Raw genomic sequence first — 20,097 nt, forward strand, 5'->3', positions numbered from 1 at the left:
TACATGAGAGCCAAGCAAATTCATGCCCGCAACGCACCTGTTTAACCAGTAGCAATTTGCCAATTTGACATATATAGATGTCAACAACAATATATAGGCTAAATAACTACAAAATAGGCACAAAAATATTAGTTGACCTCACTAACTAAATAGTGGGAGTGACAAATGACTAGTCGACCATCCATCCAATTTTTGGTTTAAAATGTGTATACCAAAGGCCTGGGTGGTCTTATCATTTTTGTTAATTGAAAAAAAGCTGAAATAAAATAAAATTAGATGGAAAAAAAACCATTAGATTCAATATTTAAACAAAAATTAAAGTGTTGTCTTAGCAACTAACTGAAACAAGTTTAAGTACTAAAATTACTTGAATATGACAAAAAAGTCAAAAGGACATTAAATAATAAATGAAAACAGCAATTATAAAAATAAAAGCTAATTCAAAATATGATTAAATACTTATCAATAAAAGAACAAATGGCAAAATGTTTGTTGCAGTGTTTATGCAGTGGACTGTAGATCATACCGCGATTTGTCCTTTGCCCATAATTCTATCCGTGCTGTCTCCATCCTCCCTGTTCATCTTGGCTTTGTTGTAGCTCTTTTCATAACAAAGTAGACGTAATGTGTGGGAGCCCTCCAACTCAATCTCAAACTCCTGAGGCAGAAACAATACAGAAGAACTACATTATCCAGAATATATGTGTGTGTATGTATATATATATATATATATATATATATATATACAACAAATATACAGTATATAACAAATATATGCGTACAGTAGCTAAAACTTCTTTTAGGGAAAATAAATAAATAATTATAGATAAAAAATAAAATAAAAAGCTGCATGCTACTGAATAATAATACAATTATTATTATTATTAATAAAACAACACAGAATGCCAAAATTTTGTTAGAAAAACCAAATACAGTGTCACTTTTGAACTCAATTCACCAAACAGTGTAAGGGTACCTCTGACCAGATTTAACACCCGCTATGCCTCATTTCCTTTCCTTTTCTCCCCTTTACATTGGGGGATGGTAATTGCTTTTAATTAAAATATCAAATGTAATTTGTCCAGGAGGACTTCATATTCCACATGGCTTCACTTACGCTACTCTTATTTAAGAATTAAAGCCTCAAGAGCGTATTAGCAGGCAGGTCTTTTCATATCAGTGGTATTTAAACAGGGATTACCTCATTCCACTTGGGCTCTGTGGTGTATCTGTACACTCTTGTTTTGGCTTTATTCACAAAGATACCAAAGGAGTCCACCTCTAATGTGCAATACAGATCTGAAGAGAGGAAAAGGAAGAGTTACTGACGCTTTAATGTGGTGGCTAAGCAAATGTATACATGAACTTTGATGAACACAGAGAGAGGAAGAAGGAAAAAGACACGTACTTAAGCTCTGTTTAAGTCCAGAGGCAGAATGGACAATTACATTCAGGAATCCATACAGTCCAGTAGGTTCATCCTCTTTAAGTGGAGAAAAAAAGTGGAGAGGACTGTTCAATGCATTTTAAATACATAAAAAAGAATACAATAAAAAACAAATTATTATTTAAACACAATAGAACAATACTAAATAAATAAATAATTGTCTCTGGATTTTTTTCCCTGTAATTTAATCAAATTGCTTTGGATAAGATATGGCATTATTGGTTATAATCAACAGAAAAAATGTCATTCAAGATGTGAGCAAATTTTATATTTGAGGGGTGTTTTTTTATATTTATTTTTAATTTTTTTAATTTACATTTTGCACTGAAGAATCATGCACAATAAATCTAGGAACATTTAAAAACAACGCAGCTTTGATTTCACATAGTCTTTAAGACCTGTGCACCTTTCTTACCATCTTTATTGACAGTGAGGGGTAACTGATGGACCGTCTGGAGTTTGACACAAGAGTTGGTGAGCATCTGAAGCTCCATGGATGTCAGGCTGAAGCTCTTAAAGCCTGGAAAATAAGTAAGCATTCAGTTGAGGGGGAAAAAAAAACTATCACCTGTTCAAATCCTGATTTCAGTGACAATGCCACTCACATTTTTTCTGCTGTTCTCGAATCACTTCCTTCCACTCCGCACGCTCATAGTCCGATGAGATTAGAAATATGTAGCTCTGAAATGCATAACCGACACGGACTGTGAGCATGAGAAGGAACATTGAGAAGGAGTTTGAGGATGAAAATCAGATACGACAGAAAGGCTGTGAATCACTGGCTCTTACCTTTCCACTGCGGTTCTGCACTCTGAGGGGCATGTTAGGAGAGTTCAGCAGCAGTTGCGATTCCTGTTCTGACAGCTTCTTTTTCAGCCTCTCCATTACCTTTGACCCTTTGTTGGCTCTCTGTTGAGATAGAAGTAAAAACAATCTTAAAACCTAGTATGCCGTCAACATTTGAATGCATGTATGCGGCCCAAAAAATGCAGTCTAGATAAGCAAGACAGCTTCCTACAGTCAAAGATTCACTAACATTGAAAGGTTTTGGGGTGGTGAGATTTTTCTAATGTGTTTACAAGAACCAAGGCTCAATGTACAGTAAAAACAGTAATATTGTGAAATTTTACTACAATTAAATTTGTAGTTTACTACAAATAAACAAAAAAACAGTTTCAATACATTTTAAAATGTAATTTATTCCTGTGATGGCAAAGCTGAATTTTCAGCATCATTACTCCAGTCTTCAGTGTCACATGATCATTCAGAAATCTTTGTAATATGCTGGTTTGATTCTCCAAAAAATTAATTAATATACAGTCAGATCTGTTAAGTCTGAGAAGACTAGCACACATATTTATATGTACTATTTTTCTAATTTCATAAAAACTAATAACAAATTATACATGACAATTTGAGTGAAAAGTTGCCTAAAATATCCTGTACCCTCTCTCTCTGGATCTCACTCCTCAGGGATGAGATCTTGATCTTAATGGCATCCAGCTCTTCATCAGGGGCCTGCGGGATAGGCAGGGGTTCCGACTCTTCCGCTGTTTGGAAGGTGAGATCCGAGAAAGGAACGTACCACTTAGAGTCATACTGCTGGCTCTTCCTGCAGACAGACAGCATGAGGGGAAGAAGGGGCGATGGGGGAAATAATTTAATATTCAGGCAAAAATACATCCTAGAATTTGATTATAGAGCATGGAGGATGGTGCAGACTGGGCCCACAAATCTGAAGAGTCACGATGTTAGGCTCATATTGTGAAAATAACAAGAGTGTCTGACTCAACAACACCTATATGGTAATTGTGAGCTGAATTTCATAAAAATAGGAAGAGAGTGAGTAGGCAGAATTAGGGAAAGATAGAAATGAATAGAGAAGATGAGAGACAAGGAGATTTTCCTTACCCTCCAATCTGTTTCTTCAATTTGGCACAGAGAAGGAGGTCAGTAAAGAGAAAAACATGGCGTAGTTTCCGGGCCCCTTCCACAAGCTCCACCATAAAGCTGTCCTTCAACAGCTGACGGTTCTGACATACAGAAAAATAAAACAGGCAAATTTTAATTAAACAAAATAAATACAATTAATTAAATAAAGTATGTGTGTGTGTGTGTGTGTGTGTGTGTGTGTGTGTATATATATATACATACATATATATATATATATATATATATATATATATATATATATATATATATATATATATATATATATATATATATATATATATATATATATATATATATACACAAAGTCACATGATCCTTCAGACATCCTTCTAAGATGCTGATTTGGTGCTTATGAAACAGTTCATATTATGTAAAAAAACAGTTGTGCTCCTTTATTTTTGTTGTTGTGGAAACTGGTACTTTTTTATCAGTAATCTTTGATGAACAGTTCAAAAGCACAGCATTTATATGAATATATTTATTTTTGTAACCATGTAAAAGTCTTCACTGTTACTTTTGAATTGAATCCTTGCTGAATAAAAGTATTCATTTTCTTTCTTACTAACCCCAAATGTTTATATTAGTATCTGTCAAACATAACAATAGAACAATTCTGACTTATCTGAAGTGCCACTAGGTGGCAGTCCCACCTTATTTTCAAAAACGACATCAACTCTCAGAAAAGAGCAGTGAGCTGGTGTGTTTTGAGTCTTTGTGTTTATGAAATGAGAAAATTGGGAGGACATTTTGAAACAGGTAACTCCTGTCCACAGATCATATGCTAAGTGATAGTCCCGCAAGCCTAAGCGGTAGTTAATGTGTGAAAACACACACATATACGCATAACACAGCCCCTGGCCACGTCATGCATCAGTGCTCCCAACAACGACACATCACCTCTGCAGTGTGGAAACAAAAGATGATATCACAAGCATCTCATCCAATTGGACGCTCTAACCTGGTTCCACTCACCTCCACATTCCAAGACCACTAATTTTTTGGTGCAACATCACTACTGCCATTGACTCACCCAAACATATATCACGGGATGCTTGAGTGAATTTCCCAGTGATGTGCTGTCTACAGCTGGGGACATGGAAGAGACGGAAGAGTCACCACATACTCGTTCCAAAACTCCCAGCATGCCAGATATGTAGTACATCATTGCATTTCAAGAACAAAGTGTAATGGCTTGATTTCAGCTTATGCCACCGCCAAAAACATGGCTCCATTTTTAGCATACAGAAATGCAGTGGACAAGATAAGACAGCCTCTTTCCACATCTCTACCAAGAGGAAGAGCAATTACATTGTTTAAACAGTTAAATCAGCGGTTAACGGCGCCTCTTTTTCCTCAGCTCAGTCGTTTTGACAGTAAATCATTTGTGGAGTCCTGTGTAAGTAGTTTGGTTACTGTCTTGAAATAGGGAAGATGATTCCAGTGAATTCAGAGACTCAAAGAGCTGATTGTGCCCATAAGATCGCACTCAGCAATACTGAAACGGGATCCTGGGAAACACAATGTTCCCAAATGCTCCCACACCAGCAAGATTATAATGGTCCTGTTTCAAAGGGGAATCATGCAGGAAGCGCATACCATTGCAAAAGAGGTTGTCCAAAACGTGTTTGCTGAACTCTTCTTAAGAGAAATGCGGGAAAAGAAGGGAGGGCCACATGTTTACAGGAAACAATAGTTTCTGGTCACATCAGTGTGAGTAAGGGACCTTTCAAAGTTCTCACTTTGCCACAAGCCTTAAATCAAAAGGGAGGATGAGGCACATATTTATGATTCTTGTCCCAATGGTAATGCAACTCAGCCATCCTGGGGATGGTAGTAGGGAGCTTCATTGTTGTGGCATTCTGCAGTCAGACAGGTTTTGCATAATGACCACTAAATTGTATAATTGACAGTTGACTGGTTATTTGGCAATAATAGTAATAATAATAACAACAACAACAACAACAACAATAATAATAATTATTATTATAAATCAAACAGCAAAAAATATTATTTTTGTTGATTCTTAATCTTGGTAAAAAAAAAAAAAAAAAAAAAAAAACTATTGTTAATATTATTGTTAATATCAATTGTTTTTATTTATTATTATTTATTTATTATTAGTTAATCTTGGTCAAATAATTTTAATAAAAATTACTGTTGTGTTATTGTGATGGTACTGTTAATATTATGATTGATTTTAATTATTGTTCTTATTTATATAATTCATATTATTATTATTACTTGCATAGTGGCAGCAAAAAAATATTAAGACTTAGACTAAAAGATACATTGTACATAAAAATCACTGTACCCCTAGCAGACCAGTGACCAGTTCACTGTATTTATTCATTTATCCATTATACTTTCCAAAAAAACAACAATGTAATAAAAACATACACCCAACAGTACAGACTAAAACTCTTCTTTCAAAGAGCACCATATATCAGTGTTTACATGAATGGCATTTCCAGAACAGTCTCACTGTAGGCAAAATGCAAAGAGACAAAAGCCTCTGTTCCTTTCTCTTTCTTCTTCACTCTGCAAGACACACACACACACACACACACACACACACACACACACACACACACACACACACACACACACACACACACACGTCCAAAAACAAACAGGCCTGGTATCCTACTTAAATTTCATCTGCAAACACTTTTACTGTAATGCACTGTACACTGTGTGCAAATCTTTACCCGTATCGTATCAGTTTAAAGTTAACATGATGTGCTTTTTCCCTCTTTGTAAAAGAGGAGACGTCTCGCTCAAATGAGCTGTCTCAGCACATCAGATGACATTTTCCAACAGTTCGCCTCCAGTAGAAACATGACAATGGCAATATCTCATAATAACCCACTAAAAACGGACTGAAACCACTGAAAATTAAACATTCAAAATAAAAACATTAGCAGTTTGTGGAGCTTAAACAATGTGTATTTGTAAAAACCCTCTGGAGTGCACATTTTTAGCCTTCTTAGCATATGCTACTTAAATTTTTTTTTAATATGAATATTTCTGTTATTATTAGTATTTTGAGCCTATCATTAATAGTGTCACTTTAATAAGGAATAAAGCCCCACATTTATGCGCTTAAATCACCTCTCAACAGATTGTGCCCTAAAGGTAAGAAGCAAAACGCTCTTACATCAGTCTGTGTGTGGTACATTGACATGCATACGTTTTTGACAATCTTTTGAATAGAGCAGGTGGCTTTGAAGTGCCCGAGGTCATCTGGCTGTGTATGCACTTTCGTTGATGTGTATCTATTGTACAGGATTTAGCATGTTTGAATTGCTTCTGTGTGTTTGTGTTTATGTGTCTTTAGTGCATATTGCATATACTTCATATGCATATTTACATTTTGAATGAGTGTGTGTATGTACACAGTCAGCGATGTCACATGTGTGCAGCTACATATAAAAAGCCCATCACACATCGCTGTGCGCGCTTGTATCGCAGACGCGGAAAGCTGCTTTCTGAAAACGGCAGGTTCATTTGCATTTTAATTAAGTGGCTTTGGCCCAGCTAGCGCAGGCCTCTGGGGCCACCCTGAATATTTTCTCTCTCTCTCTCTCTCACCCGCATACCTCCAGTTTCCAGCACGGGTAACACTAGAAGCGCTAGCTCATCAACGCAACCATGACCTGAACAATCATGCTAATGTTTATAGCTGCCCACTGATATCAGTTCTGAAGTTACTCTTAAATAATGAGATCATTGTTCAGTGGCATCCACCAAAGAAGTATGCTTAGGGCACCATACTGTACCTCTCAGCTCAAGCTAGATGCATCTCTAGATTAACTAAATGAAATAAATGAATTAAACAATGTAAAGTAATAATGATGTAAAAATTATAGCTGAAACGAACAAGCCAATAATTATTTTTATGTTATGGCAGGAAACTGATGGCTATACATACAATATTATATAAAATATAGGCTACTATTCTATTTTGTCTAAATAAATAAAAAAACACTAAAAACTAAAATCAATTGTTTAGAATGCTACAAGCAAATGTAGGCATCACAACATTATTAAAAAAGGATATTCATTTCGAGATTTTCTAAAGATTACATTTAACAGCATTAAAGAATGATTTGGGTTTTTAAAAAAGCATTAGATGGTAACCTAAATGTGAAAAAAGGGGAAATGAGCAGGTACAATGAAAAATCCATTATACCATTGTCTGTCTGAATACTCGATTCTAAATGGATGGAAGTTGTGCAATAAAACCGTTTAATGCACAGCTAGTTTCAATTCACAGCTTCATTGCTAGTAGAGAGACGCTGCACAAATGCAGGTTATTCACATGCTCTCTCTCTCTCTCTCTCTCTCTCTCTCTCTCTCTCTATAGGCTAATTCATTCAAATACATTTTATAATTCAATGTAACCTTACCACACTACTTTATCTCTGTCTGATTTAAAGCTAACAGAATGCTAGATCTGCGCGTCAAATAATGGTGGTAGCTGACAAAAATAAATGCCATTTTAACACTTCCAGTCAAATGTAGCTCTGCAAACATCAATAACAGCTTTAATTTTTCAATGCTGGAAAATGATCATGGTATATGCAGGATCGTCCAGGGTTAAAATCCCTAACATATCAGCTGATATATATCCAATATTGTCCAACATCAATGAATTACAAAAAAAAAAAAAAAACTCTAATAATGGCCTATAAACAATATATTGTGCCTCCTTAGTAGCTAACAAAATATTTTACAAAAAAAGTTGAGCATAGCTATGCAGTTGCTAAGGTGTTCAAAGAAATGTTTAGAATGCTGATGTATAGTTGCTATGGTAATCAGGGTGCTTGCTAGGTGATCGTCAACAAGTCAAGTATCTCAAATACTCATGGTCTATTTAAATCCCTGAAGCATGAGCAATAGTATTAGTGAAGCTAGTCTTAGCTATTAAAGAAAGCATGCTTTCATAACGATTTAGAAGCTATAAAAACAAAAGGAAGGTAAACTAAAGCTTGTATTTTCTTCGACTGGACTGAAAGACAATAAGCACCACAACAACACATTGATTTCCATGAGTTCGTTTCATGCACACACTATCAATATTTGATCAGTTGGTCTGTCCGCACGCGCACGAGGGAGGAAGGTGGGAGCGTTGTAGAAACTCCTCCTCACCGTTTACTCAAAGTGGGTGGTGCCTGCTCCACACAAGATGGCCTGTTATGAATAATCAATGAGTTGCGAGTCAGAGCAAGGTGGCTCATTAAGGCAAATTACAAGCAAGCGCTGCTCGCCATCAATCACACAGCAACAATTCATCTGCCATTCTCCTGAGGCCACATTGCTGGAATGAAGGGGGCGGCACAGAGAGTCTGTGTCTAAAACCAAACATATCTTTAATTCCCAAGATCCTTTCAAGGATGAGTTTCTCTGCTGGGGTCAGGAAGGTATGCGCTTTCTTACCGCCTGTGACATCATCATGACTCAAGAGCATTAGTAAGCAGAAACCGAAGAGGTGATTAAAAATAAATCCCACTAGATCTGAGCACAAACAACTCAAATGCAGCGAAAAGTTCAGTAACAAATAGAGGATGTTTTATTTATAGCATAAAGCCTCTGTGGAGATTGAGAGTATATGTTAGTGTGAAATAAAGAGAAGGCATTGTCGCCCAAGGATAGGTTGTACAGAGAGCAGAGGGTGGCTTGGCTCTGAGATGGATGGAAATGACTAGTCTGTATATCCTGATGGGAGTTCATTGGCTTAATGGCTTCAGGGCACCTGCAACTATATGCGACCTGGAATTTTGACATTCCTTTACCCTTTAAAAATACGTTTTTGACAAATACACTCTATCGTAAACAAGATGGAGGACATATGAGAGCGAGGGAGAAGGGTAAGATGGAAGGAAGGAGGGGTTTCTGCACTCACCTCTCCCTTCTTCACTGTCATGGACTGGCGGCGAGGTGTGCTTTCTTCATTAATGCTGGACAGGAAGTTCTGTGAGATGCGGAGGGCGTCCTGAAGGAGGGGGTAATCTGGGTGACTGGAGGGTGTGTGTTTCAGAAGATCCTGTATAAAATACACGCAAACATCAAACATAAAAGCAAAATGTATTTAATTAATTATTTAATCAATGCTATTTTTGGAAATTGATCATCTTTTGGAAATTGATCTTAATGCCTTAATTAAAAAAATGAGGAAAAATCCAACCTTTAAGGACACCAATTTTCTTTGTGAATGAATAATGTATCGTAAATAAATAAATGTTCTTCCTTAAAATACAGGGTGCATAAGTCTGGACACCCCTATGTTAAATTCCCATAGAGGCAGGCAGATTTTTATTTTTAAAGGCCAGTTACTTCATGGATCCAGGATACTATGCATCCTGATAAAGTTCCCTTGGCCTTTGGAATTAAAATAGCTCCACATCATCACATAGCCTTCACCATACCTAGAGATTGGCATGGTTTTATTTCAGTTAGCCTAATAGCTGGTTTGATTTGCATTGAGAGATGATCTTATGGAAAGTACGTCATGCCAATCTCTAGGTACGATACAATTTATTTACGATACATTATTCATTCACAAAAAAAATTTGGTGTCCTTAAAGGTTGGATTTTTCCTAATTTTTTTAATTAAGGCATTAAGATCAATTTCCAAAAGATGATTTTTTATTCCTCTTTTTAGTCAACTTTAGCATGGGTGTCTAAACTTATGCATAGCACTGTATATATATATATATATATATTTTTTTTTTTAATGGCTGCCCGTGCAAAACGAAAAATATACCAACACGGTGCACTCGTATTGCTATGAATAGGGGAAATTCCAAATTGCAATATGGCGACTATAGGGCACCTAAACAGTGTCTACACTAGACGCGAGACAAAGCGACCATTGGAAATCCATTTGTGTGAGCAGAAGCGCAAGCACTTGAAGTACGTCAGAAATAGAACTGGACATCAGTATCTGTGGTGTCATGTTACGCCGCATCCAGTGTAGACAGCATCAATGATTATAATGGGTTCTGTCTACTTCTGTTGCGTCGAGCCGCTCGCGTCTGGTGTAGACACGGTATTAGTCCCACCTTCTAAATAAAAGAGTCAATCACCAATTGATAAAGTTATTGCATCACTGCAGCGGTTGTTAGAAGCTCGTTTCTTTAGAAACCAGAGACTCGTGCTGAGAACTGCACATCCGCATGCTTTTTTTAACACTCTTTGAGCGCAAGAAACAACTTTTATGAGATAATTCATGTCAGATTTTATGGCTGATTTGAAATGTTATTTAAATGTGAGTTTGGCCAGCAGTTTTTGAGATTTCAGTATTTCCCTATTCAAATAGAGGAGTTGGTCTTGCATGCCACAAGTTGGTATTGCCACAAATATGGCCGCAGAAGAGTGTTTCTCTGGCAAATGGAACATTCTCTAAATATGAGCAATAGTAAAAATGATAAACTACACACATTTAAGCAATGCTAAAAAAAAATATTATGATAAATTAAGGTTGACTCACATGTAAAACAAGCGTGCTCCGTGTCACTCTGTCCACTGGTTTATAGAGCAGAGCTGGCAGAAACAAGACAGAAGAGAACACACACAGTGGGTGATTATTCACAAGAGCCACTTTCATACTGCAGGCTCAAATGCCGATGTTTGAAACCTTATCTAATCCACCCACTCAATGGGTTTTATGCGACTGAATTTAAAAGAAGGATATGTATTACATGCTGGGAGCAAAATGTGCAACACTTAAACTCAATGAAAATACCACAGATAATATAATGATCATTTAAATGTAAGAATATACATGAAAACAATGAATGCAATCTTGTTGTATCTTACTTTCCAGTGAGTATTTGGCTGTCAGGTCCTTGCACTCCTTGGTGCTCCTGACCTTGAGACTCTGCAGAGATATCAGAGACAAACTCATGATCAATAAACCTGATGTGCACACCATCACACAGCCCTGGTAACTAAAATCTAAAAAGAACATCAGATTACTATTACAGAACCACTATTTCACATATTACAGCAGATATTCTCCTAACAAACGGTGTTCATTAGCTCTTAGCTCATTTCACAGTCATGAACAAAGTAATGGTTAATTTGGCATCACTAGTCAGCTGTTTTGCCAACCTCAGAGCTTATCAGGTGTTGCACACAACAGTCTAAACATTAAATGTAAAAACAAACAACACTTGCTGTTACATGCTTGAGAGTGTAGCCTACTTGTTCTATTACTGTATATTCAACTCACCCACCTCCCTTTCCTGTATATCGAAAGAATCCCTTTCGGGAGAGACTAAATTAATAAATTAGCCTGTCACATTTGCTCTACATTTGCTGTAAGTAAATGTTTCCTATTGCAAGCTTTGCACTGGCGGCAATACACTATAGAACCCACTAGAAATTGCCAACCCCCACAAGTGCGAACAAACAATTATCCTAATGTTTGCTTTCGTTCGTGTTGGAAGGGAGGAAAATCCAAAGCGTAAAAGGAAGTAGTAGTTGGCATGACAACAGCTGGTAGGGGGAATAAAGTGGGACGAGGTGAGCATCATCATGTAGATTTTATTCTAGACACCCTCTTCATAACATTTAGCAAGGCATAAAATCTCCCGCTGAACTCTGAAGAGGGTTGAGCACCGCTTTTAGATCTGCTATGCTGGTTGGTAATGGTCTCTCTTTTTAATCATTCACTCTGATTGACCCCATGGAGAAGTGCAGCAGGTAAAGCCCTGCATAAACAATGGAAATGACTTGTTCTTTGATGGCAGGATGCATCAACATATCACAGTAGATCCGATTGGAGGTTGTTGAGGCAACAATTCCACTTTCTTGTTTTCTTACTTGCATATATATATGTATATATAAAATTTGTGTCACAATATCAGATCTCAATGCAGCCAAGTAGGCCTGATGCTGATAAATGCTGATAAATAAATCGAAATCATTAAATTTCACTAGTATTGGTAGCAACTAATATTTTCACTAGCCTGGGTTGTTACAGGATGCTATTGCTTCTGACCAATCAGAAGCTTGTGTTTGTTTGCTTTGGTAAGAAATAAGCTGGGGATTTTGGGTAGAGGTATCTGTTCCAGTATTAGAATAAAAAAGACCTTGAGCAATCCAGTAGGCATTACCTCAGAGATCTCTGCGAACTGTGTGTTCGCTTGACAGCACTTCTCCGCGGTCTCCACTGCGAGTTCGTAATTATCCACAAAGGCCCTGTACAATCCAAGCTGGCTAGCCTGCAGGAAGAGAAAACAAAGTGAGTCATTCCCACTCATGCATCTTTTTGTCTTTGTTGCCCATGTATGGTGGACTTTAAAAGAGTAGGATGTAAACTGTGGAGATTTATGAGTACATCCAAGATGGCAGTTCCCGCTCCTGGCTAACAGTGACACTATCATTAATGAGTGAGATGCACGCATGGACTCGCCATGGTGACATGGGGCAGACAGCCGGGACAGTGTCTTCGCTGCAGGAGCAGCTGGGCCATTGCTGTGCGTGGCTATAGAGCCTACAGTGGTTGCCATGGCAGCAGAGGCCAACTCTTCAGTGAGCAATTAATGCATGTGGCTGGCGCTTGTAAAAAGCACATTTGAAAATCTGATTTAGCCCATCCAAACTCAATAGCCTTCCTGCCAGTGCTGGAAACCTCTTTACAGATCAATCAATCTCCCAGAACACAAATACTGTATACATTAGATGATAAAGAGTTTGTGTGGGTGTATATGCGTGATAATAAACAAGCTGGAGCAGAGCCAGCTTAAACAGTATTTGTCTGTCAGTACTGACTATGCGGATTTGGGCAGTTTACAAAACTGTAGAATATGTTTCTGATTTCTTTACACAGTCCTAATCTGTAGTCATTCAGCTTTACACTTTAACTTTCCACTCTTTTGGGCCCCTGGGCAGTATGTTTTTGTTACTGTACCTTTAAAGGATAGTACACCAAAAGATGACAATTCTATCCTTATTTACTCTCATGTCACTCCATACATGTATCAAGGCCAGTTCACACTGCACTGACAGACGCCGACCAGCGCGGCCAATCGCCAGATTACAGTACGTCACTTCTCAGACACGACAAATGAGAGCAGACCAAAAACAGATGATGAGTAACAAACTGATCGGCAAAGTGTCTGTTGCTGTTGCTTGGTGTCTGTCGGAGCAATGTGAATTGGCCTTTACTTAATTTTTTCTGTTAAACATAAAACATGATATTTTGATGATAGTTTGTTGGTCAACAAACAGTTCAGGTGACTACTGACTTCCAGTGACTTCCAGTGACAAAAAACAAAAACAGAAATGAGCCATTTCTCAAAATAACTTCTTTCATGTCCCAAAGAAGAAATAAGTCGTACAGGTTTGGAACAACATGAGGGTGAGCATTCATTTTTGGGTGACCCATCCCTGAACCATCCAACAACTGTTGGACAGGAACAAAAGATAAATTGGTATGACCCCATTGGTACACGTCCAGGCTTGGTGGTACGTCCGGGAATCTTTCATTCTGCACTGGCCAAAGAGTCCATAAGTGAAGTCATTTTCTCAGTGTGTGCAATCCTCTCCATGCTGAGCAGAAACAGCCGCCTTGGGCCAGAATCTATCTGCAGCGTGGAGGACGGGAATTTACTCTGCGACAACCTCATTACAGCATGGAGAGAGATGATGACCGTAATAAAGCAATGACAACACATGCCCGGCCGAGTCAAACCGTGGCTGAGCGCTGTGAGGAGATGCGTTAAGCTGGAGTAAGAAACTGGAAATTTAGCAATGTAAACAGACATGATGAAGCAACTTCAATCAAATGTATTTAAAACATACAAAACCAACTTTAATCAAATGTATTTAAAACATACAAAACCAACTTTAATCAAATGTATTTAAAACATACAAAACCAACTAATCTAAGAGACCATAGACATCATATTTTATTTGTGAACTCTTTTGGCCATGATAATTATGTGAAAATCTGATATCATGACACCCCAATCCACCATCAAAAAGAAAAACTATAGTTTACTCTGCAAATGCTGTCACAGACACCGTGTTGACAGGTTCATTATTCAGATAACACATAACCAGCCCATTAAGTGTTGATACAGGAGAGATGTATGCTAAGGCTGTTTTGAGAAGGTTGAGATGCATCTAAACATGACAGAAATGTAAAAGTTGATACGTCAGCTGGTTGAGACAGCTTGTCAGAGGCTTCAGCACAGCAGTGTTCACATCCTCTCAGCCTCGACACACTTCCTCATGATGACATGACCATATGCCAGGCCCAGCTGAAGATGAAAGTATGTTCCTCTGCACTTAACAATGTTTAAGTAGGTCACAGATCTGCATTAAAAAACGTGAATTTCAGAATCTCTCGCTGTTAGGAGAGAATTTACATACGAGTGTCAGTGACAGGCGTACATTATTAAGTGCAAGTAAAAGCGGGAATATTTAGCATCTTTCTCACAGCTGGGCAGGACAAACGTCACCTTTGACTTTCTTCATGATTTGCGCTGGGTTTACTTACTCAACATGAGCTGTCTGGAAGGAAGGAACAACACAAACAGCAGGAGACATTTCTACCACTGACTGACTAAATCTTTCTCGTTCATACATCTTGTTGTCTCTCCTGCTGCGAGCAACTGTCTTTTTAGGGAGCTGCCTCCTCAAGCGCTGCCTCGCCTTCTGCCTCCGGATTCTCGCTAATGGATGTGGGAGAGGGCGAGGGGATCAGTGACAAATAGCCTCCGGTCAAAATGACAGACTAACTGACTGTCTGTGGAAAACCCAACACCTTCTGGGAGAAAACACAACTTGCTGACTATAGCTTTCGATTATTGAATGTGGGACAGTGAAAGTGGGGAACAATGAAGGGGAAAATGGAAAGATAAATAAATGTAGAATAAGACTCCCGCGCACAATGCGTGGACAGAAAGAGGGGGGATTTATCTGCCCCCCCCCAACAGCAGAGTCACGTGAGGAAAGAACTTAATGGAAAAGAGCGGGGGGGCAAGAGATAGAGAACACAATCTTCGAATGGCACTATTAATAGCCCTGTCCTCGAGACACAAAGCACACACTGTAGTATCTGCCCAAGTGGCTGGGTGAAAAAAGAAAGCATTGAGATGTGTTTTTCAACATTACACAGGCTCCTGCAGTCCAGACATTGTGTGACTGTGCGGTGTTGATCTAGGGCCATAAATGATTCATTTAGGATTCCTTGATTTGGAGATAAATGTACATTTTTATTGAGCCTCATGGCGCACAAAAGAGACTGGACAGCTGATGCGATTCCACTATGATAAGAATAAAATTTGACTCTAAATGACTCTTTGACTAAAATGAACAATTACATCACATGAAGGAAAGCAGATTCTGATAATATATAGATTTTAAAAAGACATGAAATTCTGTTAAAATACTTCATAGTAAACAGGATATATTCTAGAAAAAAAGGAGGACAAGATTGTATATATGAAGATCTTACTGGATCATAAAAAATGTTCCAATGTTCCAAAGAATGAGAAAATGTATAACATAAGACGACACAAAATTTCACAAGTACTAAAATGGGTCCATTTGAATTTAATAGCTGTTTAGAAAATGTTACTCACTTGTTTTTGGAAAAGGTCTCCCACACGTTGGTGGTGACTCCACTGCTGCACTCTGGGTAAAAGGCTATCATAGAATTCTTTGTGGATCTCATAAAGCTCAGGCACTTTGAAGAAGATGGTTTCGATCTGTTGAACAGTCAGGACAGGCTGAGAGGTGGTGGCTGCTGCTTTCAGGGGCTTCATGGGCTGACAAAGGAGCAGGAATAGACATTTGGACATGTCAACATGTTTTAGTAAGTCTGCTTATCACTAAAGAAAGACAAGGTATGAACAATCTCAATTTGCAGTGCAACTGAGAAAGACCCAAAGGTATGTGTTTTTAACAATCTAATCAAGCATACGCTACTGTTTAAAAGTGTGGGTTGGTAATAGTTTGTTGTTTTTGAAAGAAGTCTCTTATGCTCTACAAGTCTGCATTTATTTGACCAAAACTAAAGTAAAAGGAGTAAGATCATTTTTAATACTTAATATTGTGGGATTTAACTTATTTATTTATTTTACAATTTAATAACTCTATTTAAAAATATAATTTATTCCTGTGATGGCAAAGCTGGATTTTCAGTTGGAAACCGTTATACGCTTTAAAGATTCTTTGATGAATAAGAAAGTTTGAAATATAAATCTTTTGTACGTTATAAATGCCTTTACACTAACTATCAATTTAATGTGTTCTTTTTCAAATAAAATCTTAGTGGTAGTGTAAAAACTAAGTGTGTTTAATGTATGACTATGTACTGAGCCACAGTTTTAGAGTGCATTTAGCTTAAATTAGCACTGCTAATGTACATCATCACATTCACTTGCATTTAAATGCATGACATTCCTGTTGCAGATGATGGATAGGCCATTTTGTAATGTTTTTGCTCTGTGGCATAATCACTCAGCCAACCCATACATCTGACTAATAAGACTCCTTGCAACACACCTTGTGCAAATTCAAGCGCACACTGTTGTCAGATTCAAACTTGAATCTCCCTCACCAGTAACAGCGCCTCCAGATGGCTGAGGTAGGTCTCTTCACTGGCCAGGATTCCAGACAACACCCTTTTCCTCATCTCCAATCCCTTCTCTAGGTCCAACTCCGCCTGCGTTAACAGAAAAAGAGCTCACTCACACGCTTCTGAACAACACACTCTTAAATCACATGACATTAAATTACATACTGGCATTGCTGGAATGAGCTATAAAAAAGTGATTTGGCACTGGTTCAATGGAGCTGCTCCCTGGTCTTACAATAACTGTCTTGGCTACAGGAGAATCATGGGCTACATGAGAATCATAACACCTTTGAACTGAATAAGGCCTTTAATTGCTAACCACCAAGCTCTGAGAAAAGCATCAAAGATACTACAGACCACGAATCCATCCAGAAGAGACATATCTATCTTGTGTCATGTGTGTTGGTTACGGCTAAATGGGCCTGAAATGTTGGTTTCCATGGCCACAGCACAGGTAGTGGAAACCACAGATGTTTGTAATAGTCTCATGAGACTTTCTAATCCAGATTTCAGGATAAAACATGACTGTGTTATCATTGCAGACTCTGCTGGCTTGTATCGAGATTTAAAGCTGAAGTGATGCACTGCATACATTTCTACTAAATTCACCAACTGATGACCCGTCATTGAATCCTGCAGCAGGGGGAAGGTGGAAATCAAGGTTTTATTCATGAACTCATGGGTGCGAGACTTCTCACCCCAGGGGGCACCCCTGTATTTCTAGACCACCATCTTTTATTCATCCACATATTTATTAATCAAAGCATGTCAGTGTCTTAGCGCATGACAATGAGTTGAGCTCATCTCTACTGCTCAAACAATAACCCTTGCTTATTGAAAACACAAGGATGAATAAGTATTTCTCATTATACATAAAACAGCTGAAAAATTACAAATGGCTTACAAGTAAAAAAAATTAAAAACATATGTTTAAAGAACATAAACAGAACAGTACATCAATAATAACAAGGAAAATGTATAAAAAAAAAAAAAAAAAAATAGCCACATGTAATTAGATGACACTTTAAACATAGGGTTAAAATTTAAGTTAATTTAACCTTGTAGAGAACTTTTTACATTAACTTTCCCCATATGAATTTTTTCTGCAAGCTATTTTCATACGTTATATATCATATTGTACTTTGAAATGCGACCTAATAAAAAACAGAAATGTGACAATATGAGGCCAACATACAGAAAAAAAACTTATGGAAAAGGTATAACTTTCAATATAGTTATTTTCTTGAACATAACAATTTGTTCATATTTGCTCATCCAAATTCAATCTTTTGGAAATGGGGAGTTTGAATAAAGGACACTGGACTTTTTGGGGGTTATTTTCAGCTCAATTTGAATAGAGTGGCCATCTAAAACAGCTTTCAGTGACAGCATGATGTAACTTTTCTGTGCAGACAGAGAGAAATTACACTCATTCAAATCTTATCTATTTCTGTTCTTACAAGAGTAAGAAAATGTGCATGAAAAAATGGGTGACCATCCCTCTGTAGTGTCATTTGCAGGATTATTTGCAGCTCAATTTAAGACGTTTACATAGCAAATCCCTCTTTGAATCATCCATATTTTAAATCCCTGGCTGTGTGTATGTTGGGTAAACACAGAGCATGTAGGTGTGCTACTGGGGAAGGGTGTACGAATGTGTGCAGGTGAGCATCTACTCTGTATTAATTAAAACCCATGTGGGAGCTAAACATTGAGGTCATAAGGATCCAAATAAACTGCTCGCCTCTGGGCATGGTATTGGCAGGGAGGGATATCAATCAATTTGACAGCCAATAGCTGTGTCATTGAAGCAAGTAAGCTCTGTTTTACCATCAGTAATTTAATTTGATGGCATGGCCACTACGCATGATGAAGACAGTTTCCTGAGGCTCTGAACTGAAAGCTATGATAATTTTAAACCTTGGTTGATACAGCATCTAGAAAGAATTTCTTTACACCACGCATGACTGCATGAAATGAATGATGTGAGATTCTTTTGCACAGTGCCGAGCTATATAATATTTACAAAGCTAAGATAAGCAGTACATTTTTAATTAGAATAGTACTATATGCAGACTCAGCACTTCAGAATCTGCAAGCTTTGAAACTGCCAAATTTCACAGCTCACTGGATTTGTTGTGTACCATTACCATTGAGGCTATAAATACATGTGGGTTTACTGGTACATTTATTTATAATGGACTGCTTCACAGATGGCATACGGGTTGGATTCTTATCATGGAACAATGCATGCATAAATAAATCTCTAATGCATACTCTTTACCTTCGCATTCCACCAAGAAAGCATTCATCTCTCTATGCCCAACAAAATAATTAGCTACTATTATTACAAGGGCATCTGATAAGTCTGACTGGTCATTTGTGGCAATCTGCAGTCAAATATTTTGTATTGTCCATGGCAAGCAATTTCATACATAGCTGTGCTAGCTTTATTGCTCTCATAGCAGTCTGTAATAATAAATAAGTAAATAATGTAGTTATTCAAATGTCAAAATGTCAAAAAAATCTAAATGTCAGATTTCTCTCTGTCTGGCAAGGGGTTTACGGGAAGTGACTTACAGACTTTGAGGACTCGATCGAGCCGGAGGAGAGGGTGTCTCGACTGCTGCGGCTCTTGGAGCTGAGGTGAGGGGAGGAGGAGGGGGAGTCGTCGATGTAGGGCAGGATGTCATGGTGTCGGCGCTGCTCCTCCGCTCGGTCTGCGTCGTAACCGTAGGTGGGCGGAGTGCCTGTAAATGGAACATCTGTGAAAAAACAGAAGGAAAATAAGAGGGATATAGTTCACAAAACCATGTACAAGAGCAGCATCCTATTATTTATGGTAAGTAAAATATCTTTTGAACACTTCTTACTAGCATGTACTGCACAGAAATAAAGCAACTGATTTGTAAAGAACAGTAACTAATATTAAAGTTTATGCCCCATCTCTTAATGTCATCAGCTAAGAGAGTCAGTTTCATATTCTCAGTGTTCAATTGATTCCGTTTCAGTGGTAGTCTAACATTAGCCTAGAGCTCTTAAAGAGCAATGAGATTATGTCTGGAGTGGGTTTTGAATTTTTGAATTAATGCAGACAGGC

At 37.8% G+C, this 20,097-nt stretch overlaps 1 protein-coding gene across 1 annotated transcript in view; it reads right to left on the bottom strand.

The window, feature by feature from the left end:
- bcr (BCR activator of RhoGEF and GTPase) overlaps positions 1-20,097 on the bottom strand; it is a 69,561-nt gene that overhangs the window by 10,782 nt on the left and 38,682 nt on the right. Inside the window, exons 2-16 of the mRNA XM_084137483.1 lie at positions 19,578-19,762; positions 16,980-17,084; positions 16,000-16,185; positions 12,523-12,630; positions 11,222-11,282; positions 10,893-10,945; positions 9,306-9,446; positions 3,359-3,480; positions 2,894-3,059; positions 2,237-2,356; positions 2,053-2,128; positions 1,863-1,967; positions 1,409-1,483; positions 1,202-1,299; positions 527-658 (exon numbers count right to left, since the gene is read on the bottom strand). Of these exons, the coding sequence (XP_083993609.1) occupies positions 527-658; positions 1,202-1,299; positions 1,409-1,483; positions 1,863-1,967; positions 2,053-2,128; positions 2,237-2,356; positions 2,894-3,059; positions 3,359-3,480; positions 9,306-9,446; positions 10,893-10,945; positions 11,222-11,282; positions 12,523-12,630; positions 16,000-16,185; positions 16,980-17,084; positions 19,578-19,762 (1,733 nt within the window). The remainder of the gene's footprint in view (positions 1-526; positions 659-1,201; positions 1,300-1,408; positions 1,484-1,862; positions 1,968-2,052; positions 2,129-2,236; positions 2,357-2,893; positions 3,060-3,358; positions 3,481-9,305; positions 9,447-10,892; positions 10,946-11,221; positions 11,283-12,522; positions 12,631-15,999; positions 16,186-16,979; positions 17,085-19,577; positions 19,763-20,097) is intronic.

This window comes from Abramis brama (assembly GCF_963993115.1).
Source record: "Abramis brama genome assembly, chromosome: 15".
In the NCBI taxonomy this organism is placed as follows: Eukaryota; Metazoa; Chordata; class Actinopteri; order Cypriniformes; family Leuciscidae; genus Abramis; species Abramis brama.